General features: G+C 45.3%; 1 protein-coding gene across 1 annotated transcript in view; it reads right to left on the minus strand.

The window, feature by feature from the left end:
- Positions 1–20270, minus strand: part of RID2 (S-adenosyl-L-methionine-dependent methyltransferases superfamily protein) — an 80263-nt gene extending 59993 nt beyond the window's left edge. The window contains exon 1 of the mRNA XM_086494298.1: positions 20004–20270. Coding sequence (XP_086350424.1) covers positions 20004–20102 — 99 coding nt within the window. The 5' untranslated portion in view covers positions 20103–20270. The remainder of the gene's footprint in view (positions 1–20003) is intronic.
- Positions 20271–20681: the final 411 nt, after the last annotated feature.

The raw sequence follows: 20681 nt of genomic DNA on the forward strand, positions 1-20681 counted from the left end.
GCGGTTTTTAGGGTTTTGAAATTGCTTTTTGGTTGCTTTTAGGGTTTCGTCACAGTTTTTTGGCTATTTTTTAGGATTTCATCACTGTTTTTTGCTGTTTTTGAGGAATTCGCCACTGTTTCTTACTTATTTTGAGGGTTTCAAAACTGTTTTTGCTGTTTTTAAAGGTTTCAAATATGTATTTTGCTATTTTTTAGGGCTTTGAAGCTGATTTTCTCTGTTTTTTAGGGTTTCACAATCGTTTCTTGCCGTTTTTAAGGGTTTCTTGTATTTTTGGTTGTTTTAGAGTGTTTCCACATTCATGGTCACGAACAAGAGAATAATACAAGTGGAAAAAGAGATGAAAGAGTGGGAAACGGAGATGGAAGGATGGTGGAAAGAAAAGGCAAACCTCATCCAAATGGTCTTCAACGAGGGCAAGCAATGGGAAACCGAGAAAGAAGACTTTCAGGTAGAAGTACAAGCGCTCCGGGAAGAAGCCTCAGCCCTCCAGCGAGAGCTTGCGGAAACTAGAGGGGGGAGTGGACTTGAAGAAGGAGAAATCCAGCCCTTGATGATAGAGGAACTCAAAGTCATCAAAGAACAAGTGCGGAAGATGTCACAAAGTGATGACGTGGCGGACAGCAAAAACCCTAATTTCTGCCAGAAACCCTAAAATTCCTGCAAACCCTAATTTTTGCCAAAAACCCTAAATTCCGGAAATCGCGGAGGCGGATTATTTTTTTTTAAAAAAAAAAATTGGAAAATGATGAGCGACGCGAATTTTGCTTTTGCTTTTTTTTTATTAAAAAAAAAAGAGAAAAGACTCTCTAAGAGAGAGAGAGAACTGATGCTTTTGATTTTAAAAGCTTTTGGGGCTCTGCTTTTGGGCATCCCTTGTAACCTTTAAATTAGTGGTGAGGGCCTCACTTCTCAGGGGATCTGGACGCAGAGTCTGAGAGTGAAACCCTAACCGCTCTCTTGTACTTTGATGATTGATTAATACAAAAAGAAATACCGAAAGGGGCGCCAGTCTTTGGGGCCAATATCTCTAGGCACGGAACTCCGCCGGGCCAATGCAAATCTATTGTGATCTGTGAATTGTTTTGAAGTGGTTATTTGGTGCTGTCGCGGTTGATTCTTAACTTGGAGTGTCCAAGTTTGTTACAGTGGTATCAGAGCACAGCCGATTTCTCTTCTACGAGAAATCCGATCCCCGAAAATTTTTTTCCGCGGCACCTATGGCTTCAGGCAATGATCAGGCGACTCCCTCTGCATCTGGAGATGCGGGCTGGGATCACAACGAAGATTCAGGCAGAGAGTATGGCCCGCCTTGCCCTACTTAGGCGGAGCGGCGAGAGATAGAGCGTCGCCAGTTGATAAGCGATGCAACAAAGATGATGCTCAATTTTGCCAAGGACCCGAAGATGGCAAAATATATGAACCAGACCTCTTTGGAAGAGGTACAGATGGAGTGGCAGAGAACCACAACACCACTCCCGAAACCCGCTCTCAAGAAACCTTCTACCTCCAAGAAATATACGGAGAAGGAACTGGAGAACGTGGTTGATGCGCGGATTGCTCAGCTTTTCGACGTGCAAAAGAAAGGCAAAAAGCACGGCAAAACGCAGAACAAAGGTACTGACTTCCCGGGATATTTGGGTCGTCAGTCGACATTCGACAAAGCAAAGAAACGGAAGAAGCGTGTTCGATTTGAAGGAGTACCCAGTTCTTCTTCTTCTTCTTCTGACAGTTCTTCTAGCTCCTCGGATTAGAGCGAAGAAGACAGAAAAAAAAAGCAAAAAGCGAAGCAAGACACAAAGCTTCGGAACGGGCAAGAAAAAGGCAAAGAAGGCTACATCTCGCCCAGAGACTGACAGTTCTACTGAGGACTCGTCTACAGACAGCTCAGATTCCGATGACGGAAAGTTTTATGCGAACAAGAAGAATTTTTACAAAGCCAACCAGTATGACTTTCTCGAAGATAACAGCAAGAAAGTCCGAGAGTTTAAGGAAGGTGGCCACTCGATCAAGTTTGATACTTTTCAGGATACTCAGATGCTTCGAAGGCTTTGTCTCTTATACAGCAGTTTGACATCGCTTTCGCGGGAGGACGCTATTCAGAGCACTCCAAGCTTCGGAGAGCTGCCTCTTACTCTGAGGGGAATGCTCCTACTTGGTGGTCCACGCTTCTATTAAGCAAGACTGTGCCAGTTACATGGCTGAAATTCAAGAGGCTTTTTATTTCTTCTTGGTTGACTCAAGAGTTTGAGCGAGATATACGAGCTGCTTGGAACCATCTCCGGATGACCAAGAGCGATACAGTGAATTCTTATTGTGAAAGATTCTGGAGCTCTTTTCTACCCGCCTCTTCATTCAAGAAGATCTCGTTCAGAGAACAGATTGAGCGGTTTACCTTGGGTCTACCTACAGAGATCCGAGATCACTGCTTGGAACAGAAGTCAGCTTCTATTCAGGAGTTGATGAGTCATGCGAAGCGGGGCTTTGCCATTCACTCTGGCAGTCTGACTTACCCCATAGATGAGGCCATGACACAACGAGCCAAACAGACTTCTGGGAATGAAAGTAGAATGAAAAAGAGCAACCCAGAGAAAAAAAAAAGGATGCACGACCCAAGCTTACTCCTGAGGAGAGAGCTCGCTTCATCAGAGAGGGGAAGTGCTTTGGATGCGGGAAACATGGACATATTTCCGCAAAGTGCCCTGATAAGGCACAGAAAGAACAGAATGATAAAGACGACGACAGGTCTGAGAGTTCGAGAGCAGCTAAGGAATGTGGCAGAAAAGGCAGATAGAAAAGCAGAACTGATACCACATGGCGTGGGACTTGCACCGAATCAAATGAATGAAAGTACAAACTTTGCCGTTTTTTTTTGGGGCAAAGTGAAGGATGTAGAAGCTCTTTTGAAGGAGCCAAGGCCAACTTCTTTTCACTTGAAATTGGCGGCTCGATTTGGAACTGCGCCCGACAGACTGACGCCACAGGCGGAGGTAGTTCGACTGGTACCCGGATGGGATGTTGCCATTACACCGAGCATTGGCAAACTTCGTTTGCAATGACAGGGGTGTTCAGGGCACGTGAGTGACGTTCTACTCGGGATCCCTTGGTACCACAAGAACTACGCCGTGGTTGACTACCGGGCCGAGAAAGCAACTTTGATAAATGAAGGGCTTAGAGATTGTACTTGATGAACTTCAGTTTTCTTACTCATTCTTTTGGGAGAACTGAACCATGGATAAAAGTTGAATATGTTTTGACCTGAAGAAAAGAACGCCAAGATTTTTTTTCTCCACGCTCATGCCGATTGCTTTTGAGAGGGCCTGAAGATCATACCATTGATCTGATATCTGGAAGCACACCACGGAATCGGCCACCTTATTGTGTGAGCCGAGTACAGAATGAAAAGATTATGAACTCAATGAAAGACCTCTTGGAAAAGGGTCTTGTCCAGCTTAGTACTTCACCGTATTGCTCTCCAGTGTTGTTGATTTTGAAGAAAGACAGATCTTGGAGAATGTGCATCGATTATAGCACTCTCAACGAAATCACCATTAAGAACAGATTTCCGATTCCTAGGATCGATGATATACTCGACAGGTTACAGGGATCCTCGTGCTTTAGCACGATTGACTTGAAGAGTGGATATCATCAGATCAGGATAGCGCCAGGAGATGTCTACAAGACAGCTTTTCGGACGACTTTTGGGTTATTTGAGTTTTTGGTGATGCCTTTTGGCTTAACCAATGCTCCTGCGACATTTAACCGGATGATGGACAGGATTTTTCGAGAGTACAGGCTATTTGTTGGCACTTTCTTTGACGACATCATTGTTTTCTCGAAGAATGAGGCAGAACACAGAGATCATCTGCTTCAAGTCTTTTAGGCATTACGAGATCACACGCTAGTGATTAATGCAAAGAAAAGTGAATTTTTTTCCTACCATGGATACACTTTTTGGGACACATTGTGTCAGCAACACAACAGGAGTGCAAATGGACCCGGCCAAGATAGAGACTATCCGTGATTGGCCCGATTTGAGGAATGTCCATGAAGTTAGAAGCTTCTTGGGACTATGTTCATACTACAGGCGGTTCATACGAAAGTTTGCAGAGGTTGCTTCCCCTTTGCATATCTTGACACAGAAAGGAGTACCTTTTTCGTGGGGACCCACAGAGGTGACTGCCTTTCAGACATTGAAAGAGAAATTGACTACGGGACCTATTTTGACTTTGCCGGACTTGCAGAAGTCATTCGAAGTATATTGTGATGCTTGTGGTCGTAGTCTGGGTGCGGTCTTGATGCAAGAAGGCCATGTCATAGCTTACGAGAGCCGTTTGTTCTCTAGGCCGGAGATGACAGCACAGATTTATGAGAAAGAGCTTTTGGTGGTTATCCATGCTCTTACTCAGTGGCGGCATTACCTACTCGGAGCGGATTTTATTGTCTTTACAGACCATCAGAGTTTGCGCTACTTCTTGTCACAGAAGCAGCTTTCGGAAAAGCAGATGCGGTGGACGAACATCTTGTCATAGTTTCACTTCCAGATTGTCCATGTGCAGGGACAGAAGAATGTGGTGGCAGATGCTTTGTCTCGGAAACCGTTGGTTCTGGCTATTTCCGCGATACATCATAGGAGCTTCGAGGATATTGTCACCAGCGTGTGACTACTATCTATCCTTTTTGTTGATTTCTTTCTTATTATCTATTTACTTTCACTTTTTGGAAACACCCCTCGGGAAATCTAACTGCCCTGCATTGCATAGCTAGTGTGAAACTGTCCAGAGGGAGTCCAGGCCTGAGGGCAAGAGAGCACTAAGGTTGGACAAGGACTATGGTTAGCCAAGTGGGGTCATTGACTAGCCAAAGTGGAATCCTTTGCTACAGAGGCTACATTTCAGTTTTGGATGTGGCCACAGTGTACAAAGAGGGTCGGATGACCTAGAAAGATATAATGGCAGCATCTCCTAAAATTTAGGGAACTGCTATTTTGGGACCTGAAAATGTCTTCGCGTCATTACGTGCAGTTTGACATGGGGATCATTTTGTTACTCTGTTGCCAAGTCAACAGAGGCTGCAGGTGAGATATTTTTAGACCCGAGGGTCTAAAGCGGGAAAATGCACAAATGAGTGACACTTGGCACTCTGAGGCCAGTTTACTACTTATAGAGAAGGCAAAAACGTGATTTATAGCTGGGAGGCTCATTTTGCAAGTCTCTGTCACAGGTTAAGAGCTATGGAGTGCTTGCTTTCCCTCTTATGCACAGTGCGGTGCCAGGAGTGATGCCCTGCACGCTACGCACTGCCCTCTCTCTCCCCTTTGGCAGTATGTTATGCCCCTCTAGTGGGCTCTTCATTTGACCAATGTACAGTTGTGTGGGTTCATGCGCGATTGCCGAGGCAAGAGCCTCTTGCACAGGTACTGGATTAGCTAGCGGCTAATCCCCCCGCAGGTACAGGTGAATTCGGAGAGGTTTCACGCCAGAAATCTCGTCCGATTCAAAGGGCAAGTAGCCCTACAGGTGCGGGAGCTCGAGGACTTGCTAGGGATGCGACCGGCACGCGGAACGGAGCCCGAAACAGTGAATTACAGCCTGCTGTGTATTTTTGCAGGTTTAGGGTTTTGGCCCTAAACGGACCCTAATACCCCCAGGAGGTTCGGGGACGCAAGGGGACCGCTGTACAGGCGATCTGGCGCATTTTCAGGGCTGAAAACAGAGAATTCAGCGTGCTGCAGATTCTCGCCAGGTTTTGCAAAGTGCCCGTATGCGTCGGGAAAGTCAGTCAATGCGTGGGAATACTGACCGTGAAGGGTTCTAGTACAGTTATGCTGCCGAAATCAGGCTGGAACAGTGGAAATTCAGCCGAGTTTGTGCGGGGCAGCTTGTAGGGAACCACAGCGTTTATTCCCTCTTTTGAATAATAAAGAAATACCGAAAGGGGCGCCTAAGTTAGGGGCCAATCTGGTGTCCGTCTACTCATACAGGTGCAATCTAGCAGCCTGTATCCCTCTCCCCTTTGATGTGTCTTGAAAGTACAGGTAAAATAGACGACTAATAATGGGTGAAAGCTAAATCAAGGTTTAAAGTAAAGTCTACCGCCCTTTTTGGATTGAACAGGCCGGTTTCATGGTTCCATCGACGAGATTAAATCACTTTTTCCCATAGAAGTGAGCCTTGGTCAGTTTTGGGCTTGAAGACACAGGGGATCATAGACCAGACACAGGGAATTGTAATTATGGCTGACAGACCAGATGATGTGACTGAAGAGGTTTCCTCTTCACAGGGTCAACAGACACATGAAGTGGGTGAGTCCTCAAGACCACCACAGACTGATGATGATATATTCAGGACCCAGTTGGCTACTGCTGTGGCTATGTTCACACAAGTAATGCAGAACCCGAGGTTTTTAGCCTTTCTGCAACCTCCTCTTCCGTCTCAGCAAGTTGGGTCACTGGATCATATTCAAAAGCCTGTTAAGGCTCGAGCACAGGTGATTCATACCGCACAGTCAATGGAAACACCTGTACACTTGACGGAGAACATGCAGTCTCCACAACCTATGCCTAAGGTGCAAGAATAGGTGGCTGAGATGCCAGTTTTTCAAGCTGTACCAGTTCAGCCCGCCACCTTTCAGCAGCCTATAGCTGGTTCTAATGGGCAGGGAAGCAACCTACAGGCTATGCAACAGGTCTTCCCACCACCTTCAGTACACCCTGGCTATTTTGGAGGTGGATCGGTATTCCAGAGCATGGCTGGTCATGCACCTGGAAATCAGTTTTATACGCCAGGAACAGTGTTTGCGGGTGCTCAAACGATGATGCCTAACCCCATGTACAGTGTCATGGGTATGCAACCAGGGTTTCAAAGCACTCAGGGACAATTTGGGATGCCACAAGCAAATTTTGGTATGGCTGGAATTACAAATCAGCAGCCAAATATGGCATTTCCAGGTCAAGTTAATAGCGGCCAAGGAACACAAATGAACCCTAATAGTGTTCCCATGTTTCAGTCACTTCCATATGACAATCTAACGCCGCTGGAGAGGCCAACTCCGTACAAAGAAGGTGGCAAAGGAGTGTCATTCACGACCTTTACAGGGTTTGATGATAGGAAGAAGGCTCTTTCATTCCTCCAGCAGTTTGATAAGGCCTATGCAGGGGGAAACTTTACAGAGGCTTCAAAGGTCCGCAAGGCAGCCACTTTCTTGACAGGGAATGCGGGACAATGGTGGACAACTTTATTGCTTCAAGGGCAAGCTCCGTCCACATGGATTTACTTCAAGCAGATTTTTGCAGCAGCATGGTTATCTGATGATTTCGAAGCAGATGTCATGACAGAATGGCACCAGCTTAATGCTGCCACTTGCAGAAATCTGGATGATTACAATCGGAAGTTTTGGAAAGCTCTACTTCCAGTAACTTCCTATAGGTTTGTGCCATTGACAGAACAGATTGAAAAATACTGTTGTGGCCTACCCAAAGGATTGAGAAAATACTGCACAAAGACCAAAGTCACTACTTTGACGCAGCTCATCGAGGTAGCAAACACTGGCAATGGTTTGCTCAAGGGAGAAGATTGTGAATTTAACACTGGCGTCAAGGCAGGATCAGGCAAGAAAAATTCAGCCAAGAAGCACGTTCCCAATGAGGCTCCTAAAGGGACTCAGGAGTCGGCCAACACAGGGAAAGACAAAGCTACGGCTGAATCAGAAAAAGGACCAGCAAAGAAATGGAAAAGACGTTTTCCTCGCAAGTCAGAAGAGCAAAAGAAGGTCCTGAGGACAGAGAACAAATGCTTTATATGTGAGCAGCCTGGCCACATTGCTTACAACTGTCCTACAAAGAAAAGGCCAGCTGATTCTGAAGACAAGGAGGACAGGAAGGGAAAGAAGCCCATGGCTGGTCTAGTGCCAGATATGGTGGGCGACAAGCCAAATTCAGATGCAAGTGAGCTTTGCAGAGCATGGGGAAAGGTTAGGGATCAAACAGTGCTTATCTTCTTTGATCCAGGTGCCAAAGCCAACTTCATTTCCCCAGAATTGGCTTCAAAGTTGGGAATCAGACCTGAAGAGATGGGGTATACAGCAGAGGCAGGTTTGGCATGTCCTGGCCATACAGAGGCTGTGACACCCATCATCGGAAAGTTGCGTCTACATATCCAGTCCTATGTAGATGCTGAAGAATTTTACATCATGCCACTGGACGGATGTGATGTGTTGTTAGGTATTCCTTGGTTGTTTCGTGTACAGGGAATCATGGATGCCTACAACAAAAAGATCACTGTACAGAGCAGGGGAAAGACTCATATTCTGGATGTAAAGCTTAAAGGGGAGTCTATTCCTACTGTATCAGCTTCTGCTATTACTTCTGTAATGAAAAAGCATCTTTCTGCGTACTTGGTTTTTGCACGTGAAGTGTCAGATTGTGATGAATCAAATTTATCTGTGCTAGATAAAGAAAGGTCAATGTTTTTACAACAGTATAGTGACTGTTTTTCCGATTCATTACCGTCTCAATTACCGCCAGAGAGACCCGAGGACCATGCGATAGATTTGGTGCCAGGCAGTAGCCCACCAAACAAGCCTCCGTACAGGGTTAGTGCGGCTCAGCAGAAAGAGATAATGGGCCAAGTACAGGAGCTGTTAGAAAAGGGGCTGATTCAGCCCAGTTCATCTCCATTCTGTTCTCCAGTGTTGGTGCAGAAAAACGATGGCTCATGGCGTATGTGCATCGACTACCGTGCACTGAACAAGAATACCATCAAGAATAGGTTTCCTATACCTAGAATTGATGATATTATGGACAAATTAGAAGGAGCAGCTATGTTTAGCAGGATAGATCTAAAGAGTGGGTACCATCAGATCCGCATTAGATCAGAGGATGTGCACAAGACTGCTTTTAGAACGACGTTTGGCCTTTACGAATTTTTAGTGATGCCCTTTGGTCTCACAAATGCTCCTGCTACGTTCAATAGGATGATGGACAGAATTTTCCGTCCACACCAGCAGTTTGTTGGTACAGTCTTTGATGACATGATAGTCTACTCAAAGAATGAAGAGGAGCATAGGCATCACTTGGCCATTGTGTTCAAAGAGCTACGCAGTCATAGGTTGCTCATCAATGCAAAGAAAAGTGAGTTTTTTCTGGAAGAGATTCACTTTCTGGGACACATTGTCTCAAAGGATGGTGTCAGAATGGATCCTGCAAAAGTTGAAGCGATCAAGTTGGCCAAATTTGAAGACGGTGCATGATGTCCGAAGCTTTTTGGGACTATGCTCCTATTACAGAAGGTTTATCCGAAATTTCGTTGAGATTGCTTCACCTTTACATGCTCTTCAAAAGAAGGCAGTCACCTTTAGATGGACACAAAAAGAGATTTCAGCTTTTAATCTCTTAAAGGAAAAGATGACTTCAGATCCAGTCATTGTGCTGCTAGATCTTAGGAAGTCATTTGTGGTCCAGTGCGACGCCTGCGGTAGTAGCATTGGTGCAGTGCTAATGCAAGATGGCAGGGTAATAGCCTATGAGAGCAGAATTTTGCAAGGGCCAGAGATGACCATGCAGGTCTATGAGAAAGAGTTACTGGCTGTGATTCATGCGCTCTTAAGTTGGAAACACTACCTGCTAGGTGCAGATTTCGTTGTCCAAACGGATCATCAGACCTTGCGATACTTCTTGACACAAACAAAGTTATCTGAGAAGCATATGCGATGGGCAAATATCTTGTCCATGTTCCATTTTCAGATTGTGCATGTGGAAGGCAAGAACAACGTTGTGGCTGATGCCTTGTCAAGGAAGCCACAAATTTCAGCTGTGTCAATTCCTTATCATCATGAACTTGATGATATGAGAGAACAGTATGAAAATGAAGAAGATTTTGCAAGGGTCTTCGAGCAGCTAATGCAAGGACAACGTCATGAACACTATCTTCTTAAAGACGGGTTCATGATGATGCATGGTAGATTGTGTGTCACAAAGCCATTGCGACGCAAAGTTATGGAAGAGAGTCATGTCCCACCGTATGCAGGGCATCGTGGTATCGATGCTACAGTTAAAGCGGTTGAGACATTCTTCTATTGGCCTACATTGAGAAGAGATGTGGATGCCTTTGTGTGAGAATGCCTAATATGCCAAAAGGTCAAGTTTGACAGGCAAAAGGCACCAGGGTTATTGCAACCACTACCTATTCCAGATAAACCATGGGAAAGTATTGCTATGGATTTTATCTTTGATCTTCCGAGAACGCAGACAGGAAACGATGGTATTTGGACCATTATTTGCAGATTCAGCAAACAGGCTCATTTTATTCCTGTCAGGAAGAAGATAAAGCCAGATCAGATGGCACGCTTGTTTATGAGCAATATTTTCAAGTATCATGGCATGCCACAGTCGATTATTAGCGACCGTGATCCACGCATGACTAGTTTGTTCTGGAAAGGCTTGTTTGAGAATATGGGTACCACGCTCAAATTCTCTTCGTCATTTCATCCTCAAACAGATGGGCAGTCAGAAGAGGCAAATTCTACTGTCCTAGATCTGCTGAAGTGCTATGTGTCAGAGCATAAAGGAAGGTGGGAGCAGTATTTGCCATTGGTGGAGTATGCATACAATAATACAGTGCATTCATCAACTGGCAAGGCACCCTTTGAGATAGTTGAAGGTGGCAAGAAAGTTCCTCCCATACTGCATACAAAGGACAAGATATTTGAAGCAGATAAGTATGTTCAGGACATGGATGAAATGTACAAGAAGGTCAAAGTGACCTTAGAAAGGACTCAGGCAAAGCAAAAGAAAGCAGCTGATCGTCACCGTCGTGAAGTGGTATATTCACTTGGTGATTGGGTGCTTTTACGCTTTGAAAAGGCAAGGTTAAAGAAGATGAAGGGCAAGGAAAGACTGTTTCCAAAGCTCAGCATGCGTTACTATGGGCCTTTTCAAGTATGCGACATAATCAGTGATGTTGCATATAGGCTGAAATTGCCTGACAGTTGGAAGATTCACAATGCGTTTCATGTGAGTCTTCTCAGACCCTATGTGGGTGATGTGCCAGAAGATATGCTAGCTGAAGATCAGCCGGAAGTCGAGGAACTTGACGAGATCTTGGTCCCTGAACAGATTTTGGCACACAAAGAAAGGAAAGTGAAAGGCAAGGTTGCTAGGCGTTACTTGGTAAAGTTCAGAAACTATCCACCAATGGATGCTAAGTGGATGGAAGAAGGTGAACTTGCAGAGTCACCAACTGTGTTATCACTTTACCTGGAAGCCTTCGATTTGCAACCTACCTTGACCCCTTGAGTTTCAAAGCTACATGGATTGTCAGTGTGACAATGGCTTCTGAAACAAATGATGTACATGGTATTTAAAGTGAGCTCAAATGAAATACCTGTTACATGAATGTTAGAGCTCTACAGATTGTCAGTTTGGCAATTGCTCTTATGGAATGTCCAAAAGTTTGGTTAGTGCTATAGAAGTGAGTATTTCTTGTCAGTTTGTCAAGGATACAGTGATTGCTTCTATTCAAGAGTACATGTGTAACTGCATTCTTAAACTGTCGGTTTGGGTATGCTCGAAAGTGTTACGGGATCCAACGTGTACTATAAGACAGTGGCAAAATGTGCAGCTACCATTTTGTCATTGGAAAGTTAGTGACTCAAAGCAATGGCAGAGTGCGAAGCTACCACTATGTCATTGGGACAGGGTTCACACGCAGGCAATACATGAGTCGACGAGGTGTTGAATACACCAGGGTTGACAATGAGCATGTATGTGTCGTATATGTGTCGACAGGTGTTGAATACATCAGTGTTGACAGTAAGCATGGACGACATAGATGCAAACGAGGACGTTTGAGATTTCAAGAGGGGGGTATGTCACCAGCGTGTGACTACTATCTATCCTTTTTGTTGATTTCTTTCTTATTATCTATTTACTTTCACTTTTTGGAAACACCCCTCGGGAAATCTAACTGCCCTGCATTGCATAGCTAGTGTGAAACTGTCCAGAGGGAGTCCAGGCCTGAGGGCAAGAGAGCACTAAGGTTGGACAAGGACTATGGTTAGCCAAGTGGGGTCATTGACTAGCCAAAGTGGAATCCTTTGCTACAGAGGCTACATTTCAGTTTTGGATGTGGCCACAGTGTACAAAGAGGGTCGGATGACCTAGAAAGATATAATGGCAGCATCTCCTAAAATTTAGGGAACTGCTATTTTGGGACCTGAAAATGTCTTCGCGTCATTACGTGCAGTTTGACATGGGGATCATTTTGTTACTCTGTGGCCAAGTCAACAGAGGCTGCAGGTGAGATATTTTTAGACCCGAGGGTCTAAAGCGGGAAAATGCACAAATGAGTGACACTTGGCACTCTGAGGCCAGTTTACTACTTATAGAGAAGGCAAAAACGTGATTTATAGCTGGGAGGCTCATTTTGCAAGTCTCTGTCACAGGTTAAGAGCTATGGAGTGCTTGCTTTCCCTCTTATGCACAGTGCGGTGCCAGGAGTGATGCCCTGCACGCTACGCACTGCCCTCTCTCTCCCCTTTGGCAGTATGTTATGCCCCTCTAGTGGGCTCTTCATTTGACCAATGTACAGTTGTGTGGGTTCATGCGCGATTGCCGAGGCAAGAGCCTCTTGCACAGGTACTGGATTAGCTAGCGGCTAATCCCCCCGCAGGTACAGGTGAATTCGGAGAGGTTTCACGCCAGAAATCTCGTCCGATTCAAAGGGCAAGTAGCCCTACAGGTGCGGGAGCTCGAGGACTTGCTAGGGATGCGACCGGCACGCGGAACGGAGCCCGAAACAGTGAATTACAGCCTGCTGTGTATTTTTGCAGGTTTAGGGTTTTGGCCCTAAACGGACCCTAATACCCCCAGGAGGTTCGGGGACGCAAGGGGACCGCTGTACAGGCGATCTGGCGCATTTTCAGGGCTGAAAACAGAGAATTCAGCGTGCTGCAGATTCTCGCCAGGTTTTGCAAAGTGCCCGTATGCGTCGGGAAAGTCAGTCAATGCGTGGGAATACTGACCGTGAAGGGTTCTAGTACAGTTATGCTGCCGAAATCAGGCTGGAACAGTGGAAATTCAGCCGAGTTTGTGCGGGGCAGCTTGTAGGGAACCACAGCGTTTATTCCCTCTTTTGAATAATAAAGAAATACCGAAAGGGGCGCCTAAGTTAGGGGCCAATCTGGTGTCCGTCTACTCATACAGGTGCAATCTAGCAGCCTGTATCCCTCTCCCCTTTGATGTGTCTTGAAAGTACAGGTAAAATAGACGACTAATAATGGGTGAAAGCTAAATCAAGGTTTAAAGTAAAGTCTACCGCCCTTTTTGGATTGAACAGGCCGGTTTCAGATATGGTCGATCAGTGTGCCACAGATACAGATTTTGCAGATATTTTCACACGGATACGGGATGGGGAGACAGTAGCTGGATACTCCCTTCGGGAAGGCTACTTGATGAAAAAGACTATGTTGTGCGTTACACAGCCGTTGAGGGAAAAGGTTATGACTGATTGCCACTGTCCACCTTTTACGGGTCACCGCAGCATTGCTACCACCATGAAAGGGGTAGAGAGAGATTTCTTTTGGCGGAGACTGAAGAAGGATGTGGAAGAGTTTGTGCGCAGTTGCTTGGTATGCTAGAAGGTCAAGTTTGACAGGCATAAGGCACAGGGATTGTTACAGCCTTTACCCATACCCACCCGCCCCTCGCAAAATATTGAAATGGATTTCATTTTTTTTTGATCTCCCGAGAATACAGAATGATCACGATGATTTTCCGATTACATGGCACGTCTGAGACGATTCTCTCCGACATAGACCCCAGATTTATGAGTTGGTTTTGGAAGGCAATTTGGGAGAACATTGGCACGTAGTTGCAGTTCTCGTCATCGTTCCACTTGCAGACTGACGGGCAATTTGAGATTGCCAATTCAGTGATTTTAGATTTATTGAAGTCTTGTATCTCGCATCAGAAGACTCAATGGGAAAAGAACTTACCTTTGGTGGAATTTGCCTACAATAACACGATACACTCTTCGACGGGGAAGACGCCATGAGAGATTGTTGAAACTGCTGCGAAGGTTCCACCCTTCCTGAGCACGAAAGATAAGATCTTTGAAGCGGATAAATATACGCGAGATCTGGATACGGCTTTTGCCAAGGTTCGCGAGACTTTGCAGAAGTCTCAAGAACGACAGAAAAAGGCAGCGGATCGCCGTCGTCGCGACATGAAATTGAAGGAGGATGATTGGGTGCTCTTACTTTTGAGAAGGCACGCCTAAGAAAGAACAAGGGAAAGGAGAGGCTTTTTCCAAAGCTTAGTATGTGATACTACGGACCTTTCCAGATTATTGTCAAGATAAATGATGTCTCCTTCCGATTGGAACTGCCAGATACTTGGAGGATTCATAATGCATTGCATGTGAGTCTCTTGAACCCTGTTAAGGGTGATGTGCCTGATGATGGGGAGCCTGATGAGCAACCCAAAGTGGAAGAAAACGAGGAGATCCTTGTTCCTGAACAGATTTTGGCACATAATGATACGAAGAAAGGTAAAGTCCGAAGGCGGTTCTTGGTTAAGTTCAAGAATTTTCCTGCATTTGATGCGAAGTGGATGGAGGAGGAGGACCTAGCAGATACTCCTCGGATTGTGAAACTTTACCTCGATGTTTTGGTTTAGCATAGTCTACTCCAAACGGAACCCAGAATTCAGCTTGGCCGGAGATCTGGTGCAGTGGGATGCACAAGAGGGGAGTCACTCCACTCCTTTGTCAACAGATGCCTCGATTTTGATACTAAAGTCATTGATGTCTCTTTGAGCTTCAGGGATACTGAGAGCTGACAGTATTCTGCTGGATGACTTTATGAAATGGAATTCCTGATTATGATACTGATTTGTTCTTGACTTCTTGAGAGTACAGGAACTGATAGACGAAATGACTGCAGCATTTTGGTCTGATTGATCTCGAATAGACATGGTTGCAATAGGGGTTAGTCAATCGGACATCGATGAGGTCCCGATTGGACCTAGATGTGATCGCTAGCTACATTGCAGATAAATCATGGTCTAAGATCCGAATGAATGTTGAATGTCATGTGATGTCCTGTGATGTCTGGTGATGTCCTGTGATGTCATGTGATGTGACTGTCGATTTTGTACATGTGCTAGATGTGTGTTCCTAGTACGTAGGTACTAACAGTCAGTGTCTGCTAAGACGGTTTATGGCTTTTGTCGGTTTTGCAGGCGTAATCGCGGTCGATTACAATGCTTTCAAGAGGGGGGTATGTCACAAAGTGATGACGTGGCGGACAGCAAAAACCCTAATTTCTGCCAGAAACCCTAAAATTCCTGCAAACCCTAATTTTTGCCAAAAACCCTAAATTCCGAAAATCGCGGAGGCGGATTATTTTTTTTTAAAAAAAAAAATTGGAAAATGATGAGCGACGCGAATTTTGCTTTTGCTTTTTTTTTATTAAAAAAAAAAGAGAAAAGACTCTCTAAGAGAGAGAGAGAACTGATGCTTTTGATTTTAAAAGCTTTTGGGGCTCTGCTTTTGGGCATCCCTTGTAACCTTTAAATTAGTGGTGAGGGCCTCACTTCTCAGGGGATCTGGACGCAGAGTCTGAGAGTGAAACCCTAACCGCTCTCTTGTACTTTGATGATTGATTAATACAAAAAGAAATACCGAAAGGGGCGCCAGTCTTTGGGGCCAATATCTCTAGGCACGGAACTCCGCCGGGCCAATGCAAATCTATTGTGATCTGTGAATTGTTTTGAAGTGGTTATTTGGTGCTGTCGCGGTTGATTCTTAACTTGGAGTGTCCAAGTTTGTTACAGAAGATCAAAGAAGAAGAGAAGCAACATGAGGCGAAGACTTCATCGTGGGTAGATGTAATCACGAAAACACAAAAGAAGGTAGATGAGACTGAGAAATAGTCGCTAAGAAAGGTGGATTTCTTGAAGAAGCGTCCTACACTAAAGAAGACAGGGATATTCCTTGGCCACAACCTCACATTCCCACAACTTGCTCATACGCAAGAAGTTATCCCTGAGATAAGGAGAGTCCGAGAGAAAGGAAAATTGGCCTTCTATAGAGATGGACGAGTGGTTATTATGGAAAGGCGCTCCGCATGACGACACGAGACCTATGGGACCACACTCAAAGTTGCTACTTGGAATTGTAATGGATCTCTACGCCTTGATGTGGGTGCTTTTGAGGATAGTTTCACTGGGAGAGACATCATCTTCTGTTCTGAGACACATCATGCCCCTAGGCAGTCTATGCCACATGTCAGCAGATACAAATGGGAGAGCTTGCAGACACGAAACTCGATAAGAGCACAAGGGACGGGGCTCAGGGGGAGTGGCAGTCTTATTCAGAGAGGAGTTGCAGCCATTGATACATATAGCCCACAGGGATGAGCAGGCTAGGTACATATGGGTAAGACTGAGGGCAAAGATAGGCAGATACCTCTACATTGCTATTTGCTACTTTCCTCCGAGTACGTCAGTATACGCACCACCTTTTATGATACTTCAGAGGAGATGCTGAGGGAGCTGGATGTTGTAGAGATGGGCCTATCTAGAATATCACAAGATGTGGAGCATACTCGCACTTGATAGATGGGGACTGCACATGGATTGGCCATTTTGAATGGCCTACAAAGATTTCCTGCTCGAAAGGTTTTACATGCTTTCCGCTCAGACATGGAGCCAGCACAGTGGATTATGTCATGGCACAGCCGAGCTTTATCTCTAGTATCCAAGACCTCACACTTGGACCTAGACCTGTTGGTGTGGCAGTAGATCATGCCCTTGTGACGATGACCATCACTTTCTAGTTTAGTGTAGCACACATACCATGGATAGCAGCCCCTACTCGCTACACCTTTACACGGGAGACGGACTCTATCTACATAGATGGGATCTACAATCGCATGTGCACTGAGGAGCCAGGGCGACGTTTGGAGGATCATACTACTATACTGACGCAAACATTGCATGATGCAGCAGCAGACGCATATCCACACACCCAGCCTGAGCAGAGACGACGTTCAGGGAGCATGCCCCAAAACGGTTGGTATGATGAGGAGTGCCGCCAGACGAGCTTTAGAGGGAGGTGCTTTGGGTGACATCACTCACAGACAGTCATGGATTGACTTTCGACGCATGGTGCGGCAAAAGAAGAGAGAATTTTTGGCTCAACTAGAGCAAGATCTATATCAAATATTCTTGAGTCGGGACTCGGGTGAGGCATGGCGACTCTTTCATGAGCACTCCCCTCCTCTTGCCATTACTCCTACAAAGGCCTTGGGCCAGAATATATCATCTCTGTACACAATTCCTCGACAGCCGCCCCTTCCCGACCCCCCCCCCCCCCCCCCCCCCGAGCAATGCCCATACACATATGCTTTTTTCACCGCTGAGATGGTGAAAGAAGGCCATCCATAGGATGAGGACTGGGAAAGCATATGATCATGATGGCTTGGTGGTTGAGCATTTTATACGTGCCAGGGATCTGCTCGCACAGCTTCTAGCAGTGATGCTCAACCGTGCCATGCATGAGGACCTGCCTGATACTTGGAGTTTATCTATTAGTGTACCTATCTTCAAGTCAAGAGACCCTATGGAGCTTGGGAATTATGGCACTATCATGATTGGGCACACATTGGCACAGTTGTACGCATCCATTCTTGAGCAGCAGCTGAGTAGATGGGCAAAGAGGGAGGGTATACGCGCAGCCAAGCAGGCAAGGTTCAGGAGAGGTTTTTCTACTCTTGACCACATTCTAACACTCAGAGCCATTATTGAGGAAGGAAGATCACATGGGAGACAGATCTGTTGTAGCTTTGTGGACTTCCACAAAGCATTTTACACAATGCCCACAGCTAGATTGATGTGCAGACTACACGAGATGGGAGTACCCACAGAGCTACTTTGGGGGATCATGGCATTATACAGGTCAATAGTGGGGCATGTACGCACTCTAGAGGAATTATCTACATTAATTCACTCCATATCGGGGTGAAGTGGGGCTGCTCGCTCTCTCCTACTCTATTTGGTATGTATGTGGATGAGGTTTCTAACTATATTGAGAGAGAGGGTGATAGCGGTGCACAGCTGGCAGGGACACGCATTCCACTATTGTTATATGCTGATGATATTGTGTTGATCTCCGACTCTCCGAAGGGGATGCAACGTCACTTGGATGCTTTGCATAGGTTTGCCCACAACTGTGGTTTGTTTGTCAACCTTGGTAAAACCAAGGTTATGGTGTTTAACATCACCCCACAGTGGACCAGGAGATCAGCACCCGGATTCGCTTGCTTAATACAACATGTGAACGTTATGGTTGGAATTTCCTAAAATTCATTGATTCGTATGCAAATGTGTGTTTGTTTGAGTATATTTGGGAGATGGTATGTCTAGAGAAGTTTACCTTAATTTGCCGGTGAGGTGATATGAATCCTAAAATTTAGTGCAACAAGACATCGGCTAGAGACCAACAAGCTCTAGATGCGATGGCATAATAATCACAATTTGTGTCTAAGATCTCAATGGGGATAATGATGTGAATATAAGTGTGATTGTTCACTAACCAATGTTCTTTGTGCTAGTGCATGGTTTGAGTGGTCAAATTGCATGTCCACATAGTATCAGTGTCTTCTGAGAGTTGGTTTACTGTTTACTCTCTGTTTTGCACGCGTAATCAAGGGCCATTACTCCCCTTTTTTTTTTTTTGGGACAATATCCTACCGATCTAACCAGAAGAGAAAGCACCTAAAATCGCATCAGAAATCCCACCGAAATACGTACCACGATTTGCGCCGCGGATGCTTATGTGACACCTGCTCTTCAGCCGAAGTTTGAAAGCAATTGACTTTTTAGTCGCTAGAGCTTCTAGAAGCGCCAATTGTTTTCTAGGAGCGCCAATTGTTAGCAGCTTTTCTTTCACACACCTACCTTTTGTAACAGTTGCTTGCTTTAATCAGCAAACCTCGGGAGTTCACTCTTGCATATCAGTGAACTGTATCCCAGTTGCATTAACGCACACTTGCACTGATCTGCTAGAGTGGACTCCCTAGCAGTTGTACTATAACTTAATGATATAAAAAGAAGTACTGAAAGGGGCACATGATTAGGGGCCAGTGCATCTGGGTAGAGAACTATGCTCTACCATGTCTCGACTTCCGTTATTTTAGAGTTCAAGTATTATCAGTTTTCAAGTTCCGACCTGTGTTTGCTATTGGTTCACTGCCTTGCCAATGGCTTGCAGGTTACAAGAAGGTAGAAAATGAGGAGCACTATGTTTGCAAATGCATCACATGAGATTGGATACCTTGTTCAGAAACTCATGATGGCAGGTCAGGGAGTCAGCAGACCAGCACCGCCTTGCAAAGACACAGAGAGACATTTCTACAAACATGTGGTCCACAGACAGACTCTGATCACATATCACAGATTTCTTCTAGAGGTCTACTCTGCCACAACACCACCACAGTAAAGGATCGCACAACACTGAGCTGAGCTAGGCAGAGACAGACACCAGGCTATGAGATTTGTCAACTTCATTGAAGAGAGAAGACACAAATCTGGACTCAATACACGCATTATAGTTCAAAGAGGCTGCACAGTCCCACTCAGATCCAAATCCTTCAGGGAAGAATCCTTCATGAGTTTCTTACTCCCCCATCAGTGATCCATGCTACTATCCTACACTCACACCACAGTAGTAGATGGACCTCCTTAATTCTGCATAGCATTATTGTACAGCGGAGCAGTATAATACTGCATTTTGAGCCCTAGAATCCGTGAAATTCAGTTCAGTTTGGACTTGGTTATTTCATTTTAGCTTTCTTCGATACCAGAGGACATGGAGAGTGGTAGAAAGATTTTTCTCATGGGCCCACTTCGGCCTGTTGCAGACGTCAATAAAGCTCGCTCTAGCTCTCACTGTCTCTCTCGCCTCCAACGATGGCACCGACGAACACGACGCGAGAAAAAATACCTGAATTTCAATGATACGGGAAGAAGTGGTATATTTGCGAGCTTCAGACTCGTTGTAGAAAATTTCAGGGGGGGCTTGCAGCTCTGGTCTACTTGCCATCTTCAATGATCTCCTCTTTCGCTCTCAGCCTCGCGCAGAGAGTGAGAACTTTAGAGCCGTACAGAAAATCGCCCCGACCCGCTTCAAGAAAGAAAAACAAGAGTGCTTCGTTATTGGAAAACTGTAATAGAGCACCCAAATCGTCACTGGGAATCTCGATTCCCTGCGCTCGTCTTCAACTCACCTAAAAGTCACCAGTCACAAGAATTGAACACAGAACAAATATAAAAAAACCAAACCAGCCCCCCTCAGGACTATATGACACGGGCATGGGGGCATGAGATTTATGGTGAGAGCATCGAGCGTTGTAGATCTTGTCGGCACCGCAAAAAGTAATCTCGGATATAAAAAGTAATCTCGGATACCCGACATTACTTTTGGTCACATTTGGTATAAGAGTAATCTCGGGTTCATACCATCACAATAAACGATAGGACATAAGAAACGCAAAGGTGAGGTCAAGGGTTTGAGGGTCGGTCGCGAAGTAATCTCGCGTACCCGAGATTATTTTTTGTAATCTCGGGTACTTGAAATTACTCTGCTGCGTCCGAGATTACTTTGCCACGATCTACAGCTCTC

Source organism: Adiantum capillus-veneris, chromosome 21 (assembly GCF_014529385.1).
Source record: "Adiantum capillus-veneris isolate H3 chromosome 21, ASM1452938v2, whole genome shotgun sequence".
Classification (NCBI taxonomy): domain Eukaryota; kingdom Viridiplantae; phylum Streptophyta; class Polypodiopsida; order Polypodiales; family Pteridaceae; genus Adiantum; species Adiantum capillus-veneris.